This window comes from Cebus imitator, unplaced genomic scaffold (genome assembly GCF_001604975.1).
Source record: "Cebus imitator isolate Cc_AM_T3 unplaced genomic scaffold, Cebus_imitator-1.0 Scaffold9, whole genome shotgun sequence".
Taxonomy (NCBI): domain Eukaryota; kingdom Metazoa; phylum Chordata; class Mammalia; order Primates; family Cebidae; genus Cebus; species Cebus imitator.
In genome coordinates, this window is record NW_016107324.1 from 11,199,435 (window position 1) to 11,225,774 (window position 26,340).

The following is a 26,340-nucleotide window of genomic DNA, read 5'->3' on the forward strand; positions in this document are numbered from 1 at the left end:
ATACCCATAGAACTCTTCTGACCTCAGCCAGCTTGTGCCCCTCCCTAGACAGGCTGGTGAGATGGGAGTGTATGGGCCACAGGGCCAGACTCTGAGGCCAGAGATGGAGTCGCCCCAGAGCACGGAGAGGTGGAAGTGAGAGATAGCCCAGGGTCATGGGAAAGGTCCCTTGGTGATTGCCAGGTGAAGGTCTGTGGGATGGGAAGCAGCTCTTATGCTCAGCCTGTCCTACAGTTCCCTCCAGTGGTCCCTGCTCAGGCTGCCAGGCACCTAGTGCCTGAAGGGCATTTCACAGAAAAGCCTCAGGGAGACCCAACAGCTGCATGGGCAAATGGGGATAGGATCAAAGAGATCAGTGGTTGGAAGTTGCCTGGTGGGGAGCTCCTGAGCAGAGAAAATGGGCTGTATAGTTAAGCAGCAGAAGGCTGCTGGGCGTCGTGACTCACACCTGTAATCCCAGCACTTTGGGAGGCGGAGGGGGGTGGATCATGAGGTCAGGAGCTCAAGACCAGCCTGGCCAAGATGGTGAAACCCCATCTCTACTAAAACTAGAAAAATTAGCCAGGTGTGGTGGCAGGTGCCTGTAATCCCAGTTACTCAGGAGGCTGAGGCAGGAGAATGGCCTGAACCTGGGCAGCAGAGGTTGCAGTGAGCTGAGATCATATCACTGCACTCCAGCCCGGGCAACAGAGCGACACTGTCTCACAAAAAAACAAAAAAAAAAAAAACAAAAAAAAACACAGAGAAGAGGAAGGGAGCTGTCACCCTCTGAATGCTGACAGCACATGGGCTGGGCCTCTGCCCACTGCATTCCAAGGCCCCTGACTCACTTGCCAGGCCCAGAGAGACGAGCAGGGGCCTGCCACCAGGTCCAGGCTGGGGTGAAAGGACCCGTGTGAGGGCCTCAGGGTTTAAGCTGTGTTCCTGGGGCCAATCTGGCCCAACAGCCCTGCTTTGCCCCCTCTCTTCCTCTTCCTCTTGCGATCTGAGCCAGTTTCATTTGTGCCCCACCCATGTGCCCTTCCCTTTTCCAGTGCAGTAAGGCTCCAAGTGCTGGGCTCCTCTGTAAGAAGGAACGGGTTTCTTCACGCCCTCCAACCTTTCCTAGAGGAACTCTGAGAAGTAAATCCTATGTGGAGCACCCCCAACTAAGGAAGGAATTTCTGTAAACCAGGCAGGATCCTGGAGGCATCTGCAAACTATATCTGTCCTCCAGGCATCTGCAAACTATATCCTGATACCACCCCATCCATGACCTAACCCCAGGTTTCAAACCAACTTGCTGCTGTCCAGTTCAGGGAAACCAAGAACAAAGGCAGGGGAGAAAGGCACAGATGGGTACCATGACAAGGAAGAAGGGGCCACGAGTCGGTGGGAAGAGGGGGCACTCACCTTCTTACAGAACACTTGGCAGCTGACTGATGACTTGAAGACCAGGTCTTTGAGGATAGAGGCAAAAGGGGTGACCCCAATGCCCCCTCCCACTAGCACTGACACCTCAAACTTATGCCACTCCTGGTGGCCCTCTCCAAATGGTCCATCAAGATACAGCTGTAGGGAAGGGCATGGGTTTGAGTTAAGCTTGGCCACCACCATAGATCTGAAGTCAGAAATGAGAGGGAGGGAAAGGCAGATACATATATGGAGTGAGGGGAAGAGGAGGGTTTGTGCCATTATCTGGAACAACCAGTCTCTAGGTGTGGGGAGGGAAGGAACAGAGTGGGGGGTCTAGTGCTGCCAGGCCAAGGCCTTCAAAGGAGATATCGGAGCATGTGACACATATGGCCTGGGTCTGGTACCTTTGGGTATCTGGCACATCTGTCACCCGTCGGGGCTGAGTAAATCTCCCTGAGGCGAGTGGTCCAGGGCCCTGCTGCCCGGATGTGCAGGCTGAGTGTGTCCTCATGGGGCGCGGAGGTCAGTGTGAAGGGGTGGTACTCCGTGGTCCCCAGAGCCAGGCAAGCAATCCGCACCCACTGCCCCGACTTGTACTCAAAGCCCTGGGGCCGCTGGAACCGCAAGTAGGTCACTCCTGGGGAGGGATGGTGGGTGGAGGCTGCTGCCCTGAACCCAGCAACAATGTGGCCTCCAGAGAGCTCCCCACCCGCAGCCTCAGCTCTGCTTCTGGAATATGACTAGGGAAGCCTCCGCCATCAGAGCTCACCCTGAGGGAAGCCAGGCAGCCCTGGGGCTGAGGGTCAGCTGGGCAAGGGGAAGCCTCACCTGAGCTTCTCTGCTCTGTGATGAGAGAGGCTTGGTCCTCTGGCAAAGAGCTCTTTCCTACCAGCTTTTTTTTTTTTTTTTGAGACGGAGTCTCACTTTGTCACTAGGCTGCAGTATAGAGTACAGTGGTGTGATCTCAGCTCACTGCAACCTCTGCCTCCCGGGTTCAAGCAATTCTGCCTCAGCCTCCTAAGTAGTTGGAACTACAGGCACATACCACCACCCCCAGCTAATTTTTGTGTTTAGTAAAGAGAGGGTTTCGCCATGTTGGCCAGGACTATCTCCATCTCTTGACCTCATGAGCTGCTCACCTCGGCCTCCCAAAGTGTTGGGATTATAGGCGTGAACCACCATACCCAGCCCCCATCAGCTTCTTTGTCCTTGCCACCCAAAGCCCTTGCCAGCTCCACTGGGCCCAACCAGGAAACTATGTGGTATATACTCTGCCTCTGCCTCGTCAGCTCCCTAAGTGCCACCAAGCTGATCTCCTGCCAGGCTAGTACCTGAGGGCAACAGCTCCGCCTTCACCACGCTGATCTCCACCTTTTTCCGGCTCAGGCTCACCAGCTTGTCACCCCCATAGATGATTGCTGGGACCAGGAAGAAGATATGGAAACGGGGCAGCTGGATCAGAGCAAAGCTACCGTGGATGATGAGCTGGATGGGGGAAAGAGCTCTACTCAGACCTAGCGACACCCACAGCATAGTGTGGGGCCAGCTCAGGCCTTAGACCCTGCATCCTTCCCTGCTGGTATATCCAACCCCCACCTTACCACATACCATGCTCCTTCCAGGATGCAAAACCTCACCACTCCCAACTCCATCCTCCATAGCATTCCATGAGGAATGAGAGTATTTTCCAGATCTCTGACACCACTCTAGACCAAGCGATGTCACCTGTCACCTGGACTCATGCAGCAGCCTTCCAGTGGAAGTAGGTCTTTCACTTGTCTTGCCTCACTATAATCCTGTCTCTTCAAGGCAGCCAGTGTGACTTTCTAAAGTTCATTGTATCATGTTCATCCCCAGCTTTAAAAGCTTTGGTGGCCTTCCCATTGCACTACAAGGCCTCGCAAGTACTCTGACCTCTAGCTGCTAGCCATTCTCCCCTCTCTGTTCCTCATACATGGCAAGTCCTTTCTGCTTTAGGACCTTTGCATCTCCTGCCTGGAATGTCCTTCTCCTGGTTCTTCCCATGGCTAGCTCAATCTCATTTTTCAGGTCTCAGTAGAAACACCACCTCCTCAGGCCTCCCTTCAGTCCTATCTACCACATCTGCCGGTTGACTGTCTTAGAGTATGCATTGTCATGCTTATAACCACTACTGGAGATAGTGAAAAAAGAAAAACAAACAAACAAAAAACAGAGTATGCATTGTCATCCATAGTACTTTCAGTTTTGGGGGATGGGGGGACAGAGTCTCGCTCTATTACCCAGGCTGGAGTGCAATGGTTCGATAGCGGCTCACTGCAACCTCCGCCTCCTGGATTCAAGAGATTCTTCCTCACCCTCCCGAGTAGCTGGGATTACTGGCACCCACCACCACACCTGGATAATTTTTGTATTTTTAGTAAAGACGGGGGTTCCACCACGCTGGCCAGGCTGGTCTTGAACTCCTGACCTCAAATGATCTGCCCACCTCAGCCTCCCAAAGTGCTGGGATTACAGGCATGAGCCACCACACCCAGCCAACAGTACTTTCGCTTGCACATTCATTTACATGTTTACTGTTGTTTTTCCCACTGGACTGAAGGAGTAGGGACTGTTTGCTATTACAGGCTCCTAGCAGTTTCTGCCTGGCATACAGAGGCACTCAATAACTGTTGGGGAAAGGCTTTTCCCCAGTTTATCCTCTCCTCTTCCAGGCTAAGAATAACTAACTAGTTTCCCTTTTCCATGAAATAACTGACAGGTATCATCCAGCTCTGGTCCTTTCCCTAGTAAGTTCATCTAACATGGTCAGACACTACTTGGCCACATTCTTCCCATTTGCTTGCTCCTGAGTCTGGCCCAGTCTGACTTCTGCCTCCACCTTTCCTTAGGACCTTCCCACTGAGGGCCCAGCAGCCCCACAAATGGCCAGATCTCAAGGTCTCCTTTCAGGCCACATTGGCTCCTACTCTTGGCAGCCTGAGGCATAGTAACCAACCTCTTGCCACTTCTGCAGCAATGCTCTACTGCTTCTCCACTTTGGTCCACTGGCTTTCCATCTCCTCCACTGGCTTCATTCCTGCTGCCACCCCCAGTCATGGGTGTTGCCCAAGCCTGGTTTTGTCACGCTCTGCTTTTCTCTTTCTCTTTTCTCTGTCACGCTCTGCCACGTGGCGTGGCCTCTCAGCTGAGCCACAGCCCCTCAGTTTCAGCTACAGCCTCCACATGATCACCAGCAGCATGTCCTGCTACAACCTAATGCCCTATAACCATCCACAGCCAGGCCTGTCCCCTCTGTCTCCTGAATATCCTATCACCGTTCCCATCTCTGCACCTGTGCTCATGCCCTTCCTTTTACCCGGATTGCTGTTCAGTTTCCACTCTGCCCTGTCAAAGCTTAGCTTGTCTCTCCCAGACTCTTGGCCCAAGTCCAATCTTCTCCTCAAAGTCTTCCCTAGCCTATTTAGCCCAAGTGAAACTCCCTTCAATGAACTCCTATAACTTCCTGCTTGGAACACTCCGCTCAGTAATTAACCCTGTATCAAGTGTTCATTTTGATCATTTCATAAATGTGCCACTTTGTCACAGCGAATCCTAAGTTCCTAAGGAAGAGATAAGAGTCTCCCCCTCTGCTGCTGGGTGCTACAGAAAGCTAGTACACAATAGACCCTTAACAAATCTTTTTTTTTTTTTTTTTGAGACAGAGTCTCACTTTGTTGCCTGGGCTGGAATGCAGTGGTGTGATCTCAGCTCGCTGCAACCTCTGACTCCCAGGTTCAAATGATTCTGCTGCCTCAGCCTCCTGAATAGCTGAGACTACAGGTGCGTGCCACCATGCTTGGCTAATTTTTTGTATTTTTCGTAGAGACGGGATTTCACCGTGTTAGCCAGGATGGTCTCAATCTCGTGATCTGCCCACCTCAGCCTCCTGAAGTGCTGGGATTACAGGAGTGAGCCACCCCACATGGCGAACAGATAGCTTTTAAACTGAACTCGGTTCTGCATTTAGGAGTCCCTTCCCCCAGCTGACTCTTCATAGATTCTTGAACCTTTCCCTACAAGACTAACTGAAACCTCTCTGAGCTCTTTGAACTGGCTCTTCCTTCCCCAAGTTCACTGTTTCATTGTGGAGCCTACACCCACCCCCAAGGCTTTCTGAGCCTCCAAACAGGCTGAGCACAATGGCAGGGTGATGTCATGCTGCTCTGTTTACACACCCTATTTTGTGCTGGCTTTCCTTTTAAACCACAAGGCTGCTGCAAATTCCTTGTTGGCTGGTGGGATGGGGTGGTGGGGGTAGCCAGCCAGCTCAGCCTCTGAGGTGCTACCCCTGCCCTCTTCTGCCTGGATCAGAAGACTGGCCATTCTTCCCCAGGGTCTAGTCTATGCTAGGGTCCTTTAGGGTCTTTCTGCTTGAAGTTAAGTGGTCATACCTGGGATAAGTGGGAACGAAGAGGGTGCTTTTGCCCTGATGAGGGGAGCCCAGATGAGATTGTCCCAAACTGAAGATGAGTATAGCCTAGCATAGAGGTATGCACCTTTCTTTCTTTCTTTCTTTTTTTTTTTGTTTGTTTGTTTTAGAGAGGGTCTCCATCAGTGGCCCAGGCTGGAGTGTAATGGCACGATCTCACCTCACTGCAACCTTCACCTGCTGGGTTCAAGTAATTCTTATGCCTCAGCCTCCTAAGTTAATTTTAGTTAATTTTTGTATTTTCAGTAGAGAAGGGGTTTCACAATGTTGGCCAGGCCGGTCGTGAGCTCCTGGCCTTAGGTGATCCACCCATCTTGATGTCCCAACGTGCTGGGATTACAGATGTGATCAGCCACTGTGCCTGGCTGCAGCTTTCAAGCCCCTGACTTTCCTGCTTGCAAGAAGGGTGGCTTAGAATCCTAGTGATGCCTATACCCCAGGACAAATCAGAAAGTGCTCTGGGTCTTAGGGAGCCTGCCTGGCCACCCTTGTGGATTTCTCATCTAGTTCAAAGTAGCTGCTTTATCACCAGGAACCAGAATGTCATCTCCACCCCCATGAGAAGCAGTAGCCAAGAATGCTAGTGCCCCACTCATTATTGGGAAAAGGAAGAGAGAGGGTAAATTAGTCACAGCTTCTAAAGAAAGAGATTTCTTAGGAAACGTACATCATCATGCCAAGGCTGAGTAGTCATCTTCAGAACTGTGAAATGCTGAGCCACAGGCAAGATGAAACAGACCCTGCTGTCAGTGAGGACAGAACTGCACCTGAGAGAAGGCAGGTCAGACAGCAGGAGCCAATCTGATCGAGGCCATGGTATAGTGTCTCTTTGTTTCAGCACGAAGGAAAGCCCTGTGTGCCATTCTACTGCAGGGAAGAGCTGGAGCCTTGGGACTTGGTTTAGCTTCTAAATGAGGCCCTCAGAGTACCATTTGGGGAAACGTCTCTGTTCACGAGGAAGGCAGGCAAGCAGAGCCACAACACAGGGACACAGAATCAGTTCGGGAACTAAGCAGCTAAACAGCCAACGAGAAACCCAAGGGAGGCAGGAGGTAGAGTCTTAATCCATTTGATCAGCTGGGCACTGTGGCTCACACCTGTAATCCCAGCACTTTGGGAGGCCAAGGTGGGTGGATCACGAGGTCAGGAGATTGAGACCATCCTGGCTAACATGGTGAAACCCCGTCTCTACTAAAAATACAAAAAATTAGCTGGGCATGGTGGCACGTGCCTATAGTCCCAGCTACCTAGGAGGCTGATGCAGGAAAATGGCTTGAACCCAGGTGGCAGAGTTTACAGTGAACTGAGATTGTGCCATTGCGCTCCAGCCTGGGTGACAAGGCAAGACTTCTCCCTTCTCAAAAAAAATCATTTGATCGGCAGTCCATCTGAAGACATTTTGAAGAAGCTTATATGCTGTACAAGTGGCAGTTAGTGGGGTGTTATGAGTAATGCCCCCCCAAATAGGGTCAGAACAAAAATGGCAGAACCCATTTAATATAAGTTTCTTCAAAAAGGGTGATGTTCTTTTGGGTGCAAGTAGTCTACCCAGGAGCCAAACGCAGCCACCCAAAGTAGGGAAAGACTAGCTGGGCAGAAGTGACATAGAGGTGTCTTTGAGGAATGGAGATCAGTCTGGCAGGGCTGCTACTGCAAAACCCATGCTAGGGAGCTGACCTTCCAAGTGCTGCATATTTGGGTCATCCTACTGGAGAGCCCTGTACTATCATCTCCACCTTCAAAGAGGGATGTGGAGAAGTGAAGAGGATGCTTCAGATAACTTGAAATAGAACGAATGTCTCAACCCTCCTTCCCTCTCTGGATATGTCCTACCCATACCCTCCTGGCCTGGCTCAACACCAAAAGCCCTCACCAGGACGTAGAGCAGGATGTAGAGGTGGTGGGTCAGCCAGAAGCCCCGAAAGCTGCAGCGGCGGAAGTGGTGGGAGGCGAAGACATACATGATGGCCAGGACCAGGAGCAGCACAACCCCTGTGAGGCCTGCAATGTGAACATAGGGTGGAAAGTGGAGGAACAGTGCCATGAAAGGGGGCTATTCTGGGGCTTCCAAGGTCCCCTCTCCACTCCACTGCCCAAGTTGGGGTAAGAATATCCCAGCATTCTCCTCTTGTCCTCTCTCCCCATACCACGATCACAAGTACCTTTTATTTCAGCAGACCTTATTCATTTTTCATAGCCCTTGTCACCATGATTTTTTTTTTTTTTTTTTTTTTGAGAGAGTCTTGCTCTGTCACCCAGGTTGGAGTGCAATGGCAAAATCTTGGCTCACTGCAACCTCCGCCTTCTGAGTTAAAGTGATTCTCCTGTCTCACCTTCCCAAATAGCTGGGACTACAGGCATGCACCACCATGCCCAGCTAATTTTTGTATTTTTAGTCGAGATAGGGTTTCGCCATGTTGGCCAGGCTGGTCTTGAATTCCTGGCCTCAGGTGATCCTCCCACCTTGACCTCCCAAAGTGCCGGGATTATAGGTATGAGCCACTGTGCCCAGCCGATTTTTCACCCATGTCATTATTTGGTTTTTGTGTGTCAGTTTCCTGACTCTCAGGTTTTCAAGTACAAGGAATGGGCTAAGTTTGCCACTGAATCCTAGTGCCTAGTGCAGTGGCCTGGCACACCGTGGGCCCTATATAAATGTGTGCTGAATGAATGGATGCACAGGGTGTCCACTCTGGGTCAGACAATGGAAATGGCAGGCCTGCCCTCACTGAGTCAAGGTTTGGTCCTTGTCCCTGCATCACTCTTCACTGGCTGCCACAGCACACAACATGAGCACTGGCACTGTTAGTGGCTGGGCAGCACCACACTCCCTGCTCATCACCAGAGTCCCCAAGTACAACCCAGAGTTGGTGGCAGGCCCCTCCTCTCACAGGGGATGCAGGCCATAGTTATATAGGGGGATAATACTGGAGCCAGGGCAGGGTGGGGAGGACAGAGAATGGTCCCTCAAGTGATCAAGGAGGAGAGAGGCAGAAGTTAAGAAGATTAGAGCCCTGAAGTGTAAAAAAGCAAAGGTTAAGAAGGGATCTAACCAAAGCCTGTAAAGTCCTAAAAGGAGAGGAGAGCATAAACACAGCCTTATCCACTAAATCTCAGTGTGCAGGAATTAGCAAGCACCCTCTGAAGTTCAAAGCAGATCATTTTAGGATTAAAAAAAAAAAAAAAAGCCATGCTGTGTTTCACAGAGAGGAGCCAGTATAGAGATTGTGTTACCCCAAGGAAGGAACAGACTGAAACTATAAATAGCTTCAAGAGAGTTTGAATAGATTCACAGCTAATAGCTCTAAGATGGGTGATTATAAGGAGTTAGGAATATCCCCCAAACACTCTTTTCAAGGCATACTGGGTAGAGGCCTCTGTCTGGATTGACAAAGAGCCTGACCCCTCCCCCATGCAGTTGGGGTACAGCGTTTCTCCAAGCTACAGTTATGGTATGTGTGTGTGTTGGAGGAAGAGGTAGCCACTCCTATTCCACTGGAACTAGTCCAGAGTAGGACCTATTTCTCCTACTACCCCTACTAGAGGAGGAACTAGCCCAAAGTAGGGGCAGAAACCCAGCTAAGCTCCTGGGAGGAGGACTGCATTGCAGAATAGTCTAAGTCTCCTGCCACCTAGTAGTATCATCCGGCCAGAGGGCAGAGCCTGGGTCACCAGAAGAACTGAGTGAGTGAACCTGGTCTGCTCCGGGGTACAGAGAACCCAGAGCCTTGAGCTCACAGACAGGTCCAGAAATTCATGGATCAGGGAGGGTTCTTACCTGGTACAGTCTGGAAGAACCACCAGTAATACTTCTGGGGAAACTCAGACCTGTGTGAAAGGGACAGCAAGGAGAGACCCTGAGAGATCTCTGGGACTTCCAGATGGGACCCTCTAGGGGAGGCATCCCAACTCAGACACCAGTCTCTCCTGCTGACTTGGCATTGGGGGCTCAGGCTGGTCACTGTCTGTCCTGTAACCTAGAAAGTGACACTCTCCTCCGAGCCAGAGAATTTGTTTCTTTCCACCCAAAAGGAATCCTCCCACTACACACACACACACACACACACACACACACACACACACTCACACCTACTCACCCGTCATCATGGAATAGGCCAGGAAAGAGGCAGGAGAGGATGCTGAGGGGGCTGATGGAGAACAGGTACACATTCACCACATGGCCCACACTGTGTAAGACTAAGGAAGAACAGACAGGGTGGTGAGCTTGGGGCAGCCCAGAGTGGGTGCTCACTCATTGAGCCCAAGGTGGAGGACCCTGGCTAGAGTAGGGGGCCTGAAGAAGCACCCTAGGGGGCTTCTGACCTTTGTTTTTTTTTTTTTTGTTTGTTTGTTTGTTTGTTTTAGATGGAGTCTTGCTCTTGCCCAGGCTGGAAGGCAGTGGTGCAATCTTAGCTCACTGCAACCTCTGCCTCCCAGGTTCAAGCAATTCTTCTGCCTCAGCCTCCCAAGTACCTGGGACTACAGGTGCATGCCAGTACACCTGGCTGATTTTTGTATTTTTAGTAGAGACAGGGTTTCACCATATTGGCCAGGCTGGTCTCGAACTCCTGACCTCGAGTGATCTACCTGCCTCAGCCTCTGAAAGTGCTGGGATTACAGGCATGAGCCACTGCACCTAGCCTAGACTTCTAACCTCTAATCAATCTCCTGGCCCTGCTGCACACCCCATAGACACACCATCCATGCACATAACCATGTGAGTCTGAAATTACAGCATTAGAAGTTCATTCCTGTGCTTTCTCTCACAGAGTCATACTTTAAAACATAAAAAGTTGGAGAAATGAAACATTATGCACACTCATTCTGGGGTGTTAGTAACTCATCAGCTGAGGCTGGTGAGGTACCCTGGAAAGTGTGGGAAGAGGCACTTGGCAGTGACTAGTGATGGGCTCCCTGGCTTACTTTACACCCTGGCCCAGGCCAACTCCATCCTTATGGAGAAGGACGTTAAAGGTAAATGCCAGCACAGAGGGGTCTCTCAGAGGAGGGAAAGCCAGCGGGATGGGAGGCCCTGGAGAGCCTCCCAAGGACACCCAGGCCCTGCCTGTGAGGACGATGGCAGTGGAGGCAATGAGGCGATGGAAGTCGACAGCGGCGTCGAAGGGCACATAGCGGTTGAGGAAGGTTTCTCGCAGGAAGGTGATGAGGTTGCGGCACATGGTGAGCAGGATGTAGGAGAACATGAAGGAGATGCTGGCCGCCGTGCCCCGTGACAGGATGATGCCTACGCGGGTGGTGTCCGTGATGCCCGTGTGGTGTGCGGCAAAGGCGTAGTCTGCACAGGGGGCCCAGGTAGGCAAGGGAGAGGCAGTGCAGAGGAGAGAGAGCTAGTTAGGGAGGTCATCAGCTGCAGGTGCTGGCCAGTTGCCACTCACAACAGGCCTCCCCAGCACAGTCTTCACTCAGGCTCCATTCAGCAAGGTGCAGTCACCCGACCCAGGGCTGGCAGTTATTGCAGGCCCCGCCCTGGGGCTGTCTGTCACTCACAGTAGGCCTCACCCCCAGGGCGATCACTCATTGCAAGCCTAGGGACAGGGCTTGTGGTAAGTGAAGTCACTCACAGTAGGCCCTCTCCAGGAAAAGTCCCCCAGTGATGGCATAGAACACGGCCACGCAGCCGATGTGGCGCCGGTAGTTCTCAATGAAGCGCTTGAACTGCTGCATGGTCTGGTGGAGACGGCTGCGCTGGAACTTCTCTCGGTGCGCCTCAGTGAACAGCAAGGGCTGGAATGACGTTACCCTGGGAGACAGGAAGCCTTAGTCCTTGGCCCCCCATCAGACCCAACGCTAGTGGGGCCCCACTTCCCAGAGGGGAGCCGCCCAGAAGGAGGGAAGCCCACCGCTTCTGAAAAAGCAACTGGGTGACTCTTGTGGAAGTAGGTTCAGACCTCACTACATCAGGCTATATTGCACTCCATAAGCAAGCTGGCAGCGGAGGGATGGCCCGGAATGGTCATTTCTTCCCAGGGGATGCACTCCATCCACCCATGTTCATTCACACTCAGTCTGTAGCTCCCAACCCCCACCCAGCACTCACAGCCTTTACTAGAGACTCAAAGGATACCTATTCCATGAGGGCACCTCTGACCTCCCTGGCAGAGGTGAGTGCTTCCTTGAGTTCCAAAGCCCTTCGCTCTTACCACTATTAGAATAGTCATCAGTTGACATTGAAATGATCAGTGTACCAAACCATCTCCTTAGATTGTGATGTTCTTGGACAAGGACTGTTCACCCTGCCTGCACCCACAATGTTTAGCACAGTGCCTACCAACAAGGAAAGGATGTATGTAAACTGAAGCAATGGGTGAACTGCCTGGGCTTAAGGGGAAGAGCAGGCATACTTCTTGCCAAACCTCCGCCGAATCTCCTGGGGAGGGTCCGTGTCCATGGGGCACTGCAGTCTCTGAGGTGTCAACTCAGTCTCAACGCTGCTGCGGGAACAGCAGGCACTCACTCTGGGAGAGGGACTAAGACAAGAATGGTAAGAGATAGGATGCTAGCCATCTCAGCCACTTGTTCCTCTGCTGCCCTGGCCTGCCTCCACACCCATTCTGTTGAGGAAGGATGAGAGCTGTCAGAAGGGGACAGCAGGATTCCCAAGGACACCTATAGACAGAGTGAGTCAGATCTTGGGGGTCCTCACTAAGGCTTGTTACATAAGCCTTTACCCATCACAAGGGCATTGGGGCCAGGCTGTAAGTGAGAGGGAAAATCCAGCAGGCTTTCTGCTGTGTGCCTAGAGAAAGGGGTGCCTTTTTCTAATTTGTTTGAAGGTGTTACATGGGCTAGCGGTGGCCCTGATCCCAGCCATTCAGGGGAGAGGGATGTTGGAGGGAGGAAATGTTGGAGAGAAATGGCAACATTTCCTCTCTCCAGCATCCCAGATGGGGGCTCACCAGATCTTCTCCTGGCTGATGTAGGAGGCTCGCCGGCAGAGGTCCTTGATGACTTCAGGCACATCCACCCCTGAAAAGCAGAGCCAGGCTAGGGAGCAGCACAGGGTCCAGAGCCCAGGAGGGCCTGGCTCAGATGCATAGCACTCCTGCCATCCCATGTTCAGACACAGTGGACAGTCCCAGACCAATGGAGGCCCTGCCTTGAGGTGCCCCAATCTCATCCCTTGTCCCCAGGGTGAGCTGGACCCAGCTGTAGGTGGACAGGGAGAAGGCCTGAAAGAAAGTTGGCCAGGCAGGCTTCCCTAAAGTGTATCCATGCTCAGTCCCACTTCTGGGACTATGGGGTAGAGTTCAGGAACTGTATATAACCTGCCTGCTGAGCCCGCTGTGCCATAAAAATTCAGCTTAAGATCCTCCAGCTTAAAACCTCCAAGAGTTAAATGTAGAATCTAGGTGGTAGGTGTATGGGAGATCATACTACAGTTCTTTCTACTTTTCTATGTTAGAAAATGTTCATAATAAAATATTCAGGAGAAAAATTCTCCCAGGAGCCACCCCATTGTTCCTGTCTGGGTTGAGCACTGAAGGCAGGGCAGGACTAAGCTGCAAAGCCAAGTTTCCACAGGAGGCCTGGGAATCTCTGGGTTTCTTCCAAGTACCTGAAGATGACCCTGGTCTATAGCTGAGGCCAAAAGAAGGTAAGCTGAACTAAATTAGATTTAAATCAGAATGTTTTTTAAAAAAAGCATTAATGCCTGTACTCACAGATGTTCCACAAACAGCAAATGTGGCACAATGGTAACAAATAGCATATCTAGGTGAAAAGTGAAGGAACATCTCTTTTTTTTGAGACAGAGTCTCACTCTGTTACCCAGGCTGGAGAGCAGTGGCACAGTCTTGGATCACTGCAATCTCCTCCTCCTGGTTCAAGCGATTCTTGTGCCTCAGGTTCTGGAGTAGCTGGGACTACAGGCATGCGCCACGACACCTGGGTAATTTTTGTATTTTTTATAGAGATGGGGTTTCACCATGTTGGCCAGGCTGGTCTCAAACTCCTGACCTCAAGTGATCCTCCTGCTTTGGCCTCCCAAAGTGCTGGGACTACAGGCATGAGCTATTGCACTTGGTTCTTTGTTCCTTTTCTTTAATTTTTAAATCTTTAAGAAAAAAAACAAAAAACAAAAAACTGTAGTCAACAACAATGTACAAGACAACAACAATGAAAATAAAATAATAGTGCTAATCCTTTTCAATCCCCAACCCTGGTCTTACCCTCCACCCCAGGTGCTGGATGTCCCTGGGACTCCATGGTGTGGGCTCCCTTCCATTTACCTTCCTTGCCCCTGCCCTCAGGCCCAGGTGCCTGCTGCTCTGGCTGCCTGGGAAAGGTAAAAAGCTGCAGAATCAGGAGTGCTGGCTTCCTTCTCTTCCAGCTCTCCTTACCCCAGGGGGAAGCCCTGACCAGAGGCTCATCTGTGTCTTGTCTAACTTGCCCCTCTTCCCTATGGAGGCTGCTCAGCCTACCCCTTCTCATAATCCTGGGAGGGGCTGGGTTTGGCCTTAGCATGCCCCAGTGAGAGTGCCACAGTGAGAATATGCCATAACAACTCAGAGCACACCAGAGACAGACACTCCTGCCTGCTTCTTGCCCCTTCCTCACTCTTAACTCTAGCTGCCTCCAATTGAATCAGACACTGGGGCAGGAAGTAGGGGGAAGGACAACAGAACTGGGTCTTCATGTACTCAGCAAACATTTACTGAGCACTCAGCCAGGAGAAATAGTGGCAAAAGAACCCCAAGAGACAGCACCTCACCCCCACAACCAGATGCCCCAGCTGAAAGGAGTATGGCCTGGGTAGGGCTGTAACAGGGAGACAGTCTCCCTCTGCCCTGGGCACCAGGCACAGAAGGATTTGGCAGGGAGCCAGGGGAAGCAGAGTTCCAACCACTATTCCCTACCCTATCCCAACCCTACCGACCCCACCAGCAGAGCTGCATTATGACTTTCGTGGGCCCTAGGCACTTTTAAAACCTTTTTGGGCCCTTTCCTTTATAAAAATTAAAAATAAAAATATTTAAAAATTATATTATATAATTATGATGATATAAAGAAAACTACAATCCAAGCTATATACATTATTATATACTCATGTTACTACATTCATTTTTTCCTTCTGATTTTAAGAGAAATTAAAACATTTCTGTGGACTCCTAATAGTAGGTGGGCATTGTGCCTACTATGCCTAACCGGTAAGTCAGTGCTGCCTACCAGGCTGCCCCACCTTTGACACAGAGCTGTGTGAACCGGAGCTCGCTGTCATGGTCCCGCAGCATGAAGTGAAAATCCTCCCATGTCAGCTCCTCCTTGTCCTGGAAGCCTGACTCCCGGAACATGGACTCCACCACCTCAGCCAGCTGGGCCTTGGACAGACAGTTGTTGGAGATCTCGATGAAGGACCTGGGGTTAGGGGAGCAGAACCATCAGGCCCTGACTGGGGCCTGGGGCCCAGACACAGTCACACTTGGTGTGACTCCATCACACCAAGCCCTCGCTGCCCATATGGAAGGGCCCTGACTGGTCGAAACCCAAGCCCCCTGCTAGTTGGAGCAGCCTCTGGTTACATGGGTAAGGAGGCCTCTGCCTTCCTTGGCCCTTCTGCTCTCTTCTTCAGGTCCCACCTCTTTGCCCTGGCATCCCTGCCCTGGCCCATTCTCTTGGCTGTTCCAGAAAACCAACCTCAGCATCCTGATGAACTCATCCTTGGAAATGAGGCCATTCCCATCGAAGTCGTACATACGGAACATAAGGTGAGACTTTTCCTCAGGAGAGCCTGGGAGAGGGAGGACTGCATAAGGAGAGTCCCCTGCACCCCCAGGCTGGCCAGAAGGGGCCTCACACCAGTGTGATGACCAACTGCTGGACATAGCAAGAGTCACTCTGCTTCCTGACCCCTGCCTGGTCACTCCTGGGCATCTGCCATAGCTGGAGACCTGGCCCAGGGCTTCCCCACCTCCAACAAATCCAGCCCCTGTCCAGCCTCTCCTGTCATTCCCTCCTCTCTCACCTTTCATGAAGACCACCAGGATGTCCAGGAACTCCCGGAAGGACAGGTAGCCATTGCCATCCTTGTCAGCCAGAGAGAACATGGACTCCACAAACATGTCCTGGGGCTTGAGGCCCAGGGACTCGGCAAACTCGGCCCTGCTCAGCTCGCAGGTCAGGGCCTCCCGCACCTTCTGGGAGGAGTCCAGGGGCAGGGTCCCTGCATCGGCCTGGTTGATGTCCAGCACCTGCACTTGGGCAGCAGCAGAGGGAGGGAGAGAAGACAAGGATTCCTCGACTTGAAGTTCAGCTGAGCCCTGTAGGAGCCACCTTTTGAGGTATCTTCCCAGGACCCCCTCTGCTAGGTGGCCCTATGCTGGTCCCCGAGGCCATGTTTGTTCTACAGAGCCCTGACCCTCTGTCTGCTGACTGTACAGGGAGCTCACCTGGAACTAAGAAGTATGAGGTCTGTCTTGACCTCAGCACAAGAAAGCTCAGAAAGTATGGACCATTCTCTTCTTCCAAGTGCTCAGCCACAGAGACAAAGTAAGACAGAGGCAGCCTAGGAGAGGAGTGGCCTCATTGGCTGACAGCTTTCCTTTTCTAGGTCCTTTCAGGCCAACTTGAAGTCCTCCCTTTGGAATTCCTGAGACATCCCCGTATCCTCAGAGTCAAGTGACCCTTTGTCGATGCTAGCTTATTGGGGTTTCTCTTAACTTATATGTAAAAAAGTTTTAACTAAAACAAGGCTTCAGCTGGGCTTAGGAAAGGGGAATTCTCATTGTGGCCATCCCCAGCTCACCTAGATGCTGCCCCAGCGTGAGAGAATAGGCAGAGAGGAAGCAGGCAGGCCATAGGCCATAGTACCTGTCTTTCCTGCCTGTCAACTGGGGTGCCTACTCCAAATCTGGTGATGGTTTCAAGAGGTGAAACCTTATAGCTTCAAACAAGGTACTGTAGTGGAAAGAGCCTAGTGCTGGAGGCAAGAGACCCAGGTTCATGTCCCAACTCTGTTACCTGCTTGCTGCATGACCTCAGGCAAGTCTCTTCAGTTGTCTGGGATTCATTTCCTCATCTGCCCTACTTATCTTACAGGTTTATTGTGAGAATCAACAAAAATTGTTATGTTGATATCACTGTGTGGATATGAGAGACTGAAAGCCACCCCCTGTATCTATCAGCACCCTTCATGTCTCAGCACAGGGAGTTCCCATAGCCCCGATGGATCCTGAATGAGTGGAGATGCCCAGTCCTGCCTGGGCGCTGGCACAGAGTCATCCAGCTGAGGGTCCCTCTGTTCTAGTACATACTCAAGTTCAAGTTCAACTTATTTGTCCTCAAATGACTTTAAGTCATGTTCCTGGCACAGAGTACATGTCCCTTCAATGGTTGCTTCTCTCATGAATCCTCTCCCCAGCCATGACCCTGATATTTTTCCTCAAACATCAATTTTTTTGCCCTTCTATGGGGCCCTCTGTTCAGTCCCTCGTGTCCCTTTCCTCTGAGCAAATACTTGTCCAATTTTAAGTCTTTGCCAAATGTCACCTCCATCATGACCTTACAGCAGACCGAAGGCTCACCGTCTTCTCTGAGATCCTCAATCACTGATTTCCTGAGTCACTTTTACAGCCCTCTTTCTTTGCCAGTTATCTTCCTTTCTTTGCATGTCCCATCTTCCCAGTGGAATGATAAGCTGCTTTAGTGGGAGAATTATGCTGTATTTATCTTTTTTTTTTTTTTAATTGAAATAGAATCTCTGTTGCTCAGGCTCGAGTACAGTGGCCTGATCTCAGCTCACTGCAACCTCTGCCTCCCAGGTTCAAGCGATTCTTCTGCCTCAGCCTCCTGAGTAGATGGGATTACAGGCATGTGCCACCACAACTGGCTGATTTTTGTTTTTTGTTTTTTTGGAGATGGAATCTCTGTCTGTCACCAGGCTACAGTGCAGTGGTGCAATATCGGCTTGCTGCAACCTCTGCCTCCCAGATTCAAGCTATTCTCTTGCCTCAGCCTCCCGAGTAGCTGGGATTACAGGCACCTGCCACTACGCCCGGCTAAGTTTTGCATTTTAGTAGAGACAGGGTTTCACCATATTGGCCAGGCTGGACTTGAACTCCTGACCTCATGATCCACCTGCCTCAGCCTCCCAAAGTGCTGGGATTACAGGTGTGAGCCACCTCACCTGGCCTTAATTTTTGTATTTTTAATAGAGATGGTGTTTTGCCATGTTGGCTAGGCTGGTCTTGAACCTCTGACCTTAGGTGATCCACCCGCCTCGGCCTCTCAAATGCTAGGATTATAGGCATGAGCCACCATTCCTGGCCGTATTTATCTTTATCTACCACGTTTCTCCACTCCTCTACCCTGCCCCCAGACTGCCTTTATTTTTGTGCCAGCTGTGGACTCAAGTCTCTGCATTTTTGTCTTGTTTCCCTACATCCTCCCAGTCGCTCTCAGAAGCCTGCAAGGTGGACATCAATGACCCCTGGAGGGCTCTGGCAGCTGCACTCCCCCAAGGAGGGGTGAACAATATTTCTCTTGGTGCCCACACTGCCCTGGGTCTCTGCAGTCTTTGGGGCAGGCTGAGATGAGCGAGGATGGGCAGCCCTGAGGAGAGCGATAAGCAATGCATGCAGAGAAGCCCATTCCCAGGCATCCCCTGACTACAGCCTCGTAGTTAGAGGTGGGGTTCAGTTGGGGACAGAGGCAACTCCTTATGATAAAGTCTGGTGATTCATCTGAAATTGCGATAGACTTGATTATTAGCTGAGAGCTTGGTTTCTGACTTCCTCTGGAGTCACCCCCATGGCCTCATGCAGGTAAGGATGCCACCACAGCATAAGGACTGATCTGGTCCCATGTACACACCTGGGAGAAAAGGTGCCTGAAAAAGGTCTCTAGGAGGTGGCTCCGCTGTTCCCGCGTCACAGCTGCCCTCATCAGCTCCTGCTCCCGCAGCTCCCACTCCTGGAAGCTCAACCCGCTCTCCTTCAGAGCTGCCCGGAGGTTTTCCACCAGCGCCTGCCGCTCTTCCTCCAAGTTAAACAGCAGTACCTAAGGAGGCAACCCAAGAAAAGCAATCATTTGTCAAGGCCTCTTGAGGTTAGGCACTTTACATGGATTATGTCAGAGGGGCCACTGGAGTGGCCTTGGAAAAGAGATACTGTATCTTCTTTTACAGAAGAGGAAAGGGGCTCAGTAGGGTTAAGTGACTTGCTCATAGGTGTAGAGTTTGCATGTAAAGGCACATATACAAAGACATTCTTCCCTCTCTTACACATTGGAAAAGGAAGAGGAGTTTGGGGAGGCCAGAGGATGGAGAGGATCGTGAGCCAGGCCTCTGATTTAGCTCTCCTCCAAAATCTCTAAAAATTCACTACATCCTGAGATAAGAGGACAGGGAAGAGGGCTTTGCTTCTTGCAAGGACACCCAGCTAGGATCTGACAGGTAGTCCTTAGGAAAGGAGGCAGACTGTGGTTGCAAGAGTTAGGGGCAGCCATGGAGATTATGTCATCCAGCAGGCCCAGAGCAGGATAAATGTGTCCAAGTTTATCTCTCTATCAGGTACTATCAGGACAAGAAGCCAGACTCCTGCACAATATCATTTCCTGTCTCCTGGCCCTGTGCTCCCTCCCCTCCACCTGGCTGCCTCCCTGGTTTTGGCTGTGGACAAGAAGTCAGAGGCCAGCTGAGCCATACCAGATCATACTCCTTGGGGATCTTGAGCAGCAGTGTGCGGCGTCCATGGTTGCTGGACAGGATGAGGTTGACCTGCTGTGGAGGCTGCAGCTGGATGGTGCGGAGCACAGTGAAGCTCCCGTCTACCACACGGATCTGCCCGGGCTGTAAGTGAAGCAGCACTGGCCGGCAGGGCTCCTTGCGGCCTTGCCATTCCAAAGCTGGGGGCAGAGAGACAGGGCTTTGTCAGCTGGGACCTGCCAGAGGTACAGTGGGAGGAAGAGGGCCAGCTCAGGGCTGAATTTAGATCAAGGCCTCCACAGTTCATTGTCCCCTTCTGGAGTAATGAGGGTAATTTCCTCCCTGAAAGCCCAGGAGTGCCTCTAGCCCCATGGAAAGAATAGTAACTATCATTACCTGAATGTTTACTATGTGTTCAATACTATACCAAGTGCTCTACATGAACTAATTCATTTAATTAAAAATCTGTGAGGTAGGTGCTATTATTATTCCTATTTTATAAATAAGAAAAAAAATATATTTAGAGTGATTTAAATATCTGCCTAAGGCCCAATAGGTGGTGGTGGAACCAAGATTCCAATCCCAGTCTGACTCTGGACCTTCATTAGTCACTTCTCTGTTGCCTGGAGTTCCAGCGTGATAGGCTACAAATCAGCAGTGCCCAGGGATTCGTGAATCGTAGTAACCCTGTAAAATCCAGGCAGGGTCCAATGGCTCCTGCACATTAGGAACTCTGGAGGCTGCAGGACTCCAGGTCCAACTTCTGCTTAATGCCACTGTGGCCTTGCCTACAGTCCTAGAAAAGGGAGGCCTTTTCCTTAGGCTGCTGGGGTAGCGATGGGTGGCTGTAGCACTGAGCCATTTCCTCCCTACCTCCATCCTGGCCGGCCCTAGGCCTACCTTCCATGCCTCCCACGAGCTTCTCAGACATGATGCTCTGGCAGTCCTGGCCCTGGAGCCTCTTGAAATTTCTCATCCGGAGCCGGGCAACAATCCAGGCGCTGAGCAGGCTCACTGGGAAGGGGGAGAGGTGGGGGTCTGGGGAATGGAAGCGGCTCCTTTCTCAGCTCCTTTCCTGGCAATACCCCCTATTCTCCCCACCTCCTAGGTCAGCTTGCTCAATTGTTTAAAATTGTGAAGTTTCCTGGGGGGAGCTCCTCTGCATCCCATGGGGAGCTTTGGGTAGCGTCTAAGATGCCCACCCTGCCTCCTCGGTTTCCAAAACTCTCATCCCGTCCTAGCCAGAGACTAAGTCCAGAGTCTTTGTGTCAGGGACTAGACTCACCCCACCAGGCTGCTAGATAACCCCCACACAGCGTTGCCAAAGACCGAGCCCCAAGCCCTCACTCCAGCGACTATATGTGCCCTGCCCTTGTTCTTAAACAGGGATTTGCCTCTGACAGTCCTCTACGCCCAGGCTTGCAAAAAGCTGTGGTTTATAGATTCCCCCTGGCTCTTGACCAAAGCTGGGCCCAGTGGGGGGAGTCCCAGGGTAACAGGGAGGAAGTTCCCCCTGGAGCTGATTTCTCTCCAGGCCAGACACTTCTCTTGTCCCTTCCTCCTCTAATGTTTTCTTTGCCTACCCAGAAGGAACATGCTCTGTGTGGTTTGCTGTCGTTATTGGAACCACCTGAACCGCATCCCCTAGCTTGCATCTCTCACCTGGCCCCACTCTGTTCATCATTTTACCTAAAGGAAAGCAGCAGAGGGTCCCGATGGTGACCCCGAAGCCAAATCCACTGCCCTCAAAATAGTCACGGACAACGTAGGGAGCACAGGCTGGCAGGCCTTCAGTGCTGAGCTGTCTCGGCTGTGGACAGGGGTCTCCTGGGGAGGAAGAGGAAGCCAGAGTCCTGGGTGCTGGGCCATAGGTGCTGGCACAGTATCACTGAGGAAGTTAGGGTGGCAGAAAGTGGGTGGGGCACTCTGGGTAGCTGAGGGGAAGGGGCTTCTTTGGGTAACAAATGGGGTATAAAGTGAATCCCAACCTCCGTCTCTCCCTCACACACACGTGTACACACACACACGAGTGTGTGCCTCACTGCTGTGGGGTTGGGATATCCTTACTGCACTCAGCTCTCCTAATATTATCCCCAGCCTCAGCTCCATCACAGCCAAATAACCTCCTCACCAGCTCTCTCTGAGTTTCAGTTTTTTTGCCCTCACTCAGCACCTCCTGGAGTTGTGCAGAGGGGACCCTACAGAGCTGCAAGTGGCGGCCCTGGCACCTGGAGTTCCCAAGGGCAGAACTATAGCTCATGCCCTTCTTGGAGCACAGAGGTGGTCATTCAGCCACATTCAGCCAAGCCCAGAGCTGAAGAGGGACAAGGCTCCAGACCCACCACTCCCCCAGCCACCCCTTGGCCATTCACCTTTATGCCAGACAAAGACACTGGGCTGCAGAGCACCGGGGTCAACGTCGATAACAGCAACCAGCACGTCCCGCAGGGTGGTATTTCGGATTTCTTCAATCTCCTTCTTGGAGAACAGCCTAAGATGGAGGAAGTAGAAGTCACTGGGATGGAAAGGGGATGCAGGCCTCCAGCAACCCCAAGCCCAAGGACCCAGGTGAGAAAAGAGACCCAGCAGGGTTGGGAAGTTGGTTGTGGGCTGGCTTGGAATCAAGGGCTCATGGGAGCTGTCTAAGGCCAGGCAGAAGATCTGGGGCCCAGGCCAAGGTAGAGACTGAGGTAGAGGCCCAGCAGGCCTTACCCATTCCTGGCGTTCTCAAACCAGTAGCGGTCACCATCCCGCAGCCGCACAAACTGGTCGAGGACAATGGTGCTGAACAGGGGCCCGGGGTCCCCATGGCTCTCCAGGAGTCCCCCCGGGAGCAGCTCTAGCCAGGACAAGTCCTGGTTGTACAGGGAGGCTGTGGCCTCCAGTACCTGGAAGCAAGATGGGGCAAGAGTAAGAGAAAGGACCCGGCACCCACCCTCAGGCAAAGAGATGGCTCCCAGGGATTTGCCCTGGGAATGATAATAATAAATGACAGTAACAGTAACTCACTCATATATAGTGCTTATTATGCCCCAGGCACTGCTCTGAGTGCTTTACAAAAGTGAACGCCATTTATGGAAACCCTGTCACACATTCAACTGCCTATTTTAACAAAGTTATAAAACAGCCAGCCAATCCCCTTCATAACTTGTTCTTGAGAAGGTATGAAAGTTGAAGGGCCAAAATCAGAATGTGCAAAAGTAGAATAGTAGAATGAAGTCTTATAAAAAGTTTCTTCTTTAGAGCTGAACGTTTTTTAATCAAATGCCTGATTATATATTACCTTTTAGAGAGTTTTCAAAAACATATCACCAGTATTTTCTACCTGACCTTTACTTTAGTTTTTTTCTCTGCAATGTAAATAGCACTTGAACCAGCTTAATTCCACTGAGGCCCATTTGAAGCTAAAGGTTTGCTACTTTTGGTGTGCCTGTTGATTCCTAGCTATATATTGAGTTTATAAAGCTTATGAGCCCCCATGCTCATATAACTTCTTTATTGGCCTTTCAAATCTCCACTTCCCAATAATTCTATAAAATAGTAAGGGCAGGCTGGGTGCAGTGGCTCACCCCTGTAATCCCAGCACTTTGGGAGGCCAAGGCAGGCAGATCACGAGGTCAAGAGATCGAGACCATCCTGGCCAACATGGTGAAACCCTGTCTCTACTAAACATACAAAAATTAACTGGGCATGGTGGCACACGCCTGTAGTCCCAGCTACTCAGGAGGCTGAGGCAGAAGAATCGCTTGAGCCCGGGAGGTGGAGATTGCAGTGAGCTGAGATCATGCCACCGCATTCCAGCCTGGTGACCGAGTGAGACTCAGTATCAAAAAAAAAAAAAAAAGGCAAAATGCAACAAAATAGGCACACAATTATAGAAACACTGCTGTGTCAAGATGATAAGGTAGCCCAATCTGGTCTCTTGGCTAGAAGGCATGCCACCAGTCCAGGTGATAGCTCACGGTGTAACAGCTGACTCCTGAAAGGCAGCTTTAACATGCAAGAAAGCACAGCTTGTTCCTAAGTCAAGGGCCTTCTATATCCACTCAGGAGAGTGGAAAGAATAGTAAATGAGATAATGCCTATCAAGTGCCTGGCAAACAATATATGTTCAATACATGCTTGCTGGATCTGAATAATCAGAGTCCAAAGCCAAATCTTGCTGGTAATCTTCATCTTGATATGTAACACTGGGAAAAGTGATCTGGGTAAGCCCTCCCCCTCCCATTTGGTGCTTGTCTCTGGTACTCAAGTATCACTGTCCATCTTCCATGTCTCAGGCCCATGTGCCTCGTTCTTCCCACCCTACCCTCTGAATCTTGACCCCTCCTCACAGTGTCATCACTCCGGGAGAGTGCAGTGTTGATGTCCTGCCAGCGGGTCATGGGAGGCAGGCCTAGCGCTGCCCTGGCCTTGTTGTAAGAGGGCAGGCCCAGATCTCTGCCCCGCTGCAGGCAGCTGGCCAGGTGGTCTGTGCGGGAAAACTTCAGTGGCCCAGGCCAGAAATCTGGAGATGAGATACCAGAGAGTGTGAGGGAGCTCAGGGCCACCACAGCAGTCTCCAGTCCGGGCCCCAGGCTCCAACCAGCCCCAGGGAACTTGAACCAGAAGAAGCCATGGTCAGCAGGTCAGAAGCTCTGTCGGCAGTGAGTGCAGTGCAGGCTCCCAGCCCCAGGTATCCCCTCATGCCTGGCTCTGGAGGTCCAGTTGAGCCTCTTCCCAGAGGCCAGGAGTTCACATCCTGCAGGGACAGCCTCAGACTCACCCCGCACATCTTCAACCACCACGTGGTCCTCTTGCTCTGCGATCTGGGAGGTCATGCCCAGCAGCAGTGCATCTACATCTTCAGCACTTTGTAGGCTTGGGTGCTTTATAGGTTGGGAGTGGGGAGGAGAGGAGCGTGGTTAATGGGGTCAGAGGTTAGTCAGCCAGGCTCCCTCCACATCATCATCCTTATCCCTGAGCCCACCCAGTCCTGCTGTTTGCTCCCAAACCGGTGGGACATTCCTCCTCTGCAGGTTGATTCCCCACTCAGTATGAGAGATGTCCCTATCCAAAGTCCATGCTGCCTGACAGAGGTCTGTACAAACACAAGGGATCTTAACATTTTCCTTCTACCTTGGGATATTTGACAATGTGGTTGGCAAAGGCACTGGAATATCTAGGTCTTGGTCCTCTGTTACTAACCAGCTGTATGAACTTGGGCAGGTCACAGGCCCTCTCTGAACTCCGTTTCTTTCCCTTAATAAAAAGGGACGCTGATGAGGGGTACACTGAGGCCTCTTTTGATTCAGCTCCAGGGCTCTGATTCTATGGCTTCTTTTCTCTTTCTCCCCACCCCCTTCCCCTCAGCAAACACTTTACACAAAGTATCTCATTTTGCTCATTTAATGATCAATGTTATTCACCCATGCTGGCCTGATTTGGATGGATGGACAATCCCTAATAATTTCTAAGAACCCCTGCTTCCTCCCCACCTCCCTTGCACATACACATTCACACACTGCCGGGGGTTTTTGTCTAATGGGAAGTTTCTCTGGGGCAAGTAAGGCTAGCTAGGGTACTCCAAGGCCTATAGGACACCTAGAGCTCTCAAGGGAGAGGGAAAAGGTGGGAGGGAGCAATGAATGCAGAACCACACCTGCACAGGCCCTACCAGCTCTCCCATAGCCCTGAGGTGGGGGCGGGGGTGGTGGGTGGCTTTTGGCCATGTCCAGCTACCTGGTCACCTCAGACTTTGTAGGGGAGATGCCTGAGGTCCTCCAGGCTGCCTCCTTCACCCCAGCCCATCCCAGCTGCCTGCCTCAGCCTTACTGCCCACTTTCACCACGTGTGTGTGCGTGTACACACACATATCCACCCACATCTGTGGCCCCCTGCTCACACCTCCCGGCTCCAGTAGCTGTTGCAGACCCGGAGAGCTCTGGAGACACTTGAGTTCCGATTGAAGACCCCCTGGAAGTGGCAACTGGCGTTTCTGAAATGCAAGGAGCAGGGAGATGCTGACTGAATAATGGGGTTATAATGTCAGGCGTCAGTTCTGGTCTCTGAGGCGGTAGCCAGGGGCCCCAGGCCATTGCCTCTCAGAGGTGGCATATGGGTCTGACCTTAGTAAGTCCTGGAGGATCTCACTTTTGGAAGGTCCCTTCCACAACATCAGACCAAATATCTAAAATGTACTCACAGCTCATTAACACACGCTATCTCTCTGACTCTCTCACAAGATATGTATATACACACATATATAAAATATATATACACACAGTTATATATATAATATATGTGTATATATATCATTTTTTCTTTTTTTTTGAGACAGAGTTTTGCTCTGTCACCCAGGCTGGAGTGCAGTGACGTGATCTCAGCTCAATGCAACCTCCACCTCCTGGGTTCAAGTGATTCTCCTGCCTCAGCCTCCCGAGTAGCTGGGACTACAGGCACATGCCACCACACCTGGTTAATTTTTGTATTTTTAGTAGCGATGGGGTTTCACCATGTTGGCCAGGATGGTCTCCATCTCTTGACCTCATGATCTGGTCACCTCAGCCTCCCAAAGTGCTAGGATTACAGGCATGCGCCACCACGTCCAGCCCATATAAACATTCTTAAAAGGATTCAAATACTGTTATTTTGAAACTACTTGTCTATGAATAACTCAATTGTCTATGATTTCTTAGACATCATCAGGCATACCCCAGAGATTATTCGAGAGTAAATCTAATCTACGAATTGGTTTAAATTATAAAGCAATTATTAAAAAATAGACATTTCTAGAGTAAATCTAATCTATGAATTGTTTTAAATTATAAAGCAAAAAAATAAAGACAAGCTTTGT

The 26,340-nt window shown here is 51.2% G+C and overlaps 1 protein-coding gene across 1 annotated transcript in view; it reads right to left on the minus strand.

Moving 5' to 3' along the window:
- Positions 1 to 26,340, minus strand: part of DUOX1 (dual oxidase 1) — a 34,186-nt gene that overhangs the window by 2,111 nt on the left and 5,735 nt on the right. The window contains exons 9-30 of the mRNA XM_017545529.2: positions 25,392 to 25,482; positions 24,271 to 24,373; positions 23,840 to 24,012; positions 22,218 to 22,393; positions 21,878 to 21,996; positions 21,195 to 21,332; positions 20,406 to 20,519; positions 19,506 to 19,705; positions 18,674 to 18,859; positions 15,828 to 16,053; positions 15,500 to 15,593; positions 15,045 to 15,220; positions 12,763 to 12,832; positions 12,208 to 12,333; positions 11,428 to 11,606; positions 10,911 to 11,141; positions 9,943 to 10,042; positions 9,624 to 9,673; positions 7,719 to 7,846; positions 2,727 to 2,880; positions 1,800 to 2,032; positions 1,393 to 1,551 (exon numbers count right to left, since the gene is read on the minus strand). Coding sequence (XP_017401018.1) covers positions 1,393 to 1,551; positions 1,800 to 2,032; positions 2,727 to 2,880; positions 7,719 to 7,846; positions 9,624 to 9,673; positions 9,943 to 10,042; positions 10,911 to 11,141; positions 11,428 to 11,606; positions 12,208 to 12,333; positions 12,763 to 12,832; positions 15,045 to 15,220; positions 15,500 to 15,593; positions 15,828 to 16,053; positions 18,674 to 18,859; positions 19,506 to 19,705; positions 20,406 to 20,519; positions 21,195 to 21,332; positions 21,878 to 21,996; positions 22,218 to 22,393; positions 23,840 to 24,012; positions 24,271 to 24,373; positions 25,392 to 25,482 — 3,226 coding nt within the window. The remainder of the gene's footprint in view (positions 1 to 1,392; positions 1,552 to 1,799; positions 2,033 to 2,726; positions 2,881 to 7,718; positions 7,847 to 9,623; positions 9,674 to 9,942; positions 10,043 to 10,910; positions 11,142 to 11,427; positions 11,607 to 12,207; positions 12,334 to 12,762; positions 12,833 to 15,044; positions 15,221 to 15,499; positions 15,594 to 15,827; positions 16,054 to 18,673; positions 18,860 to 19,505; positions 19,706 to 20,405; positions 20,520 to 21,194; positions 21,333 to 21,877; positions 21,997 to 22,217; positions 22,394 to 23,839; positions 24,013 to 24,270; positions 24,374 to 25,391; positions 25,483 to 26,340) is intronic.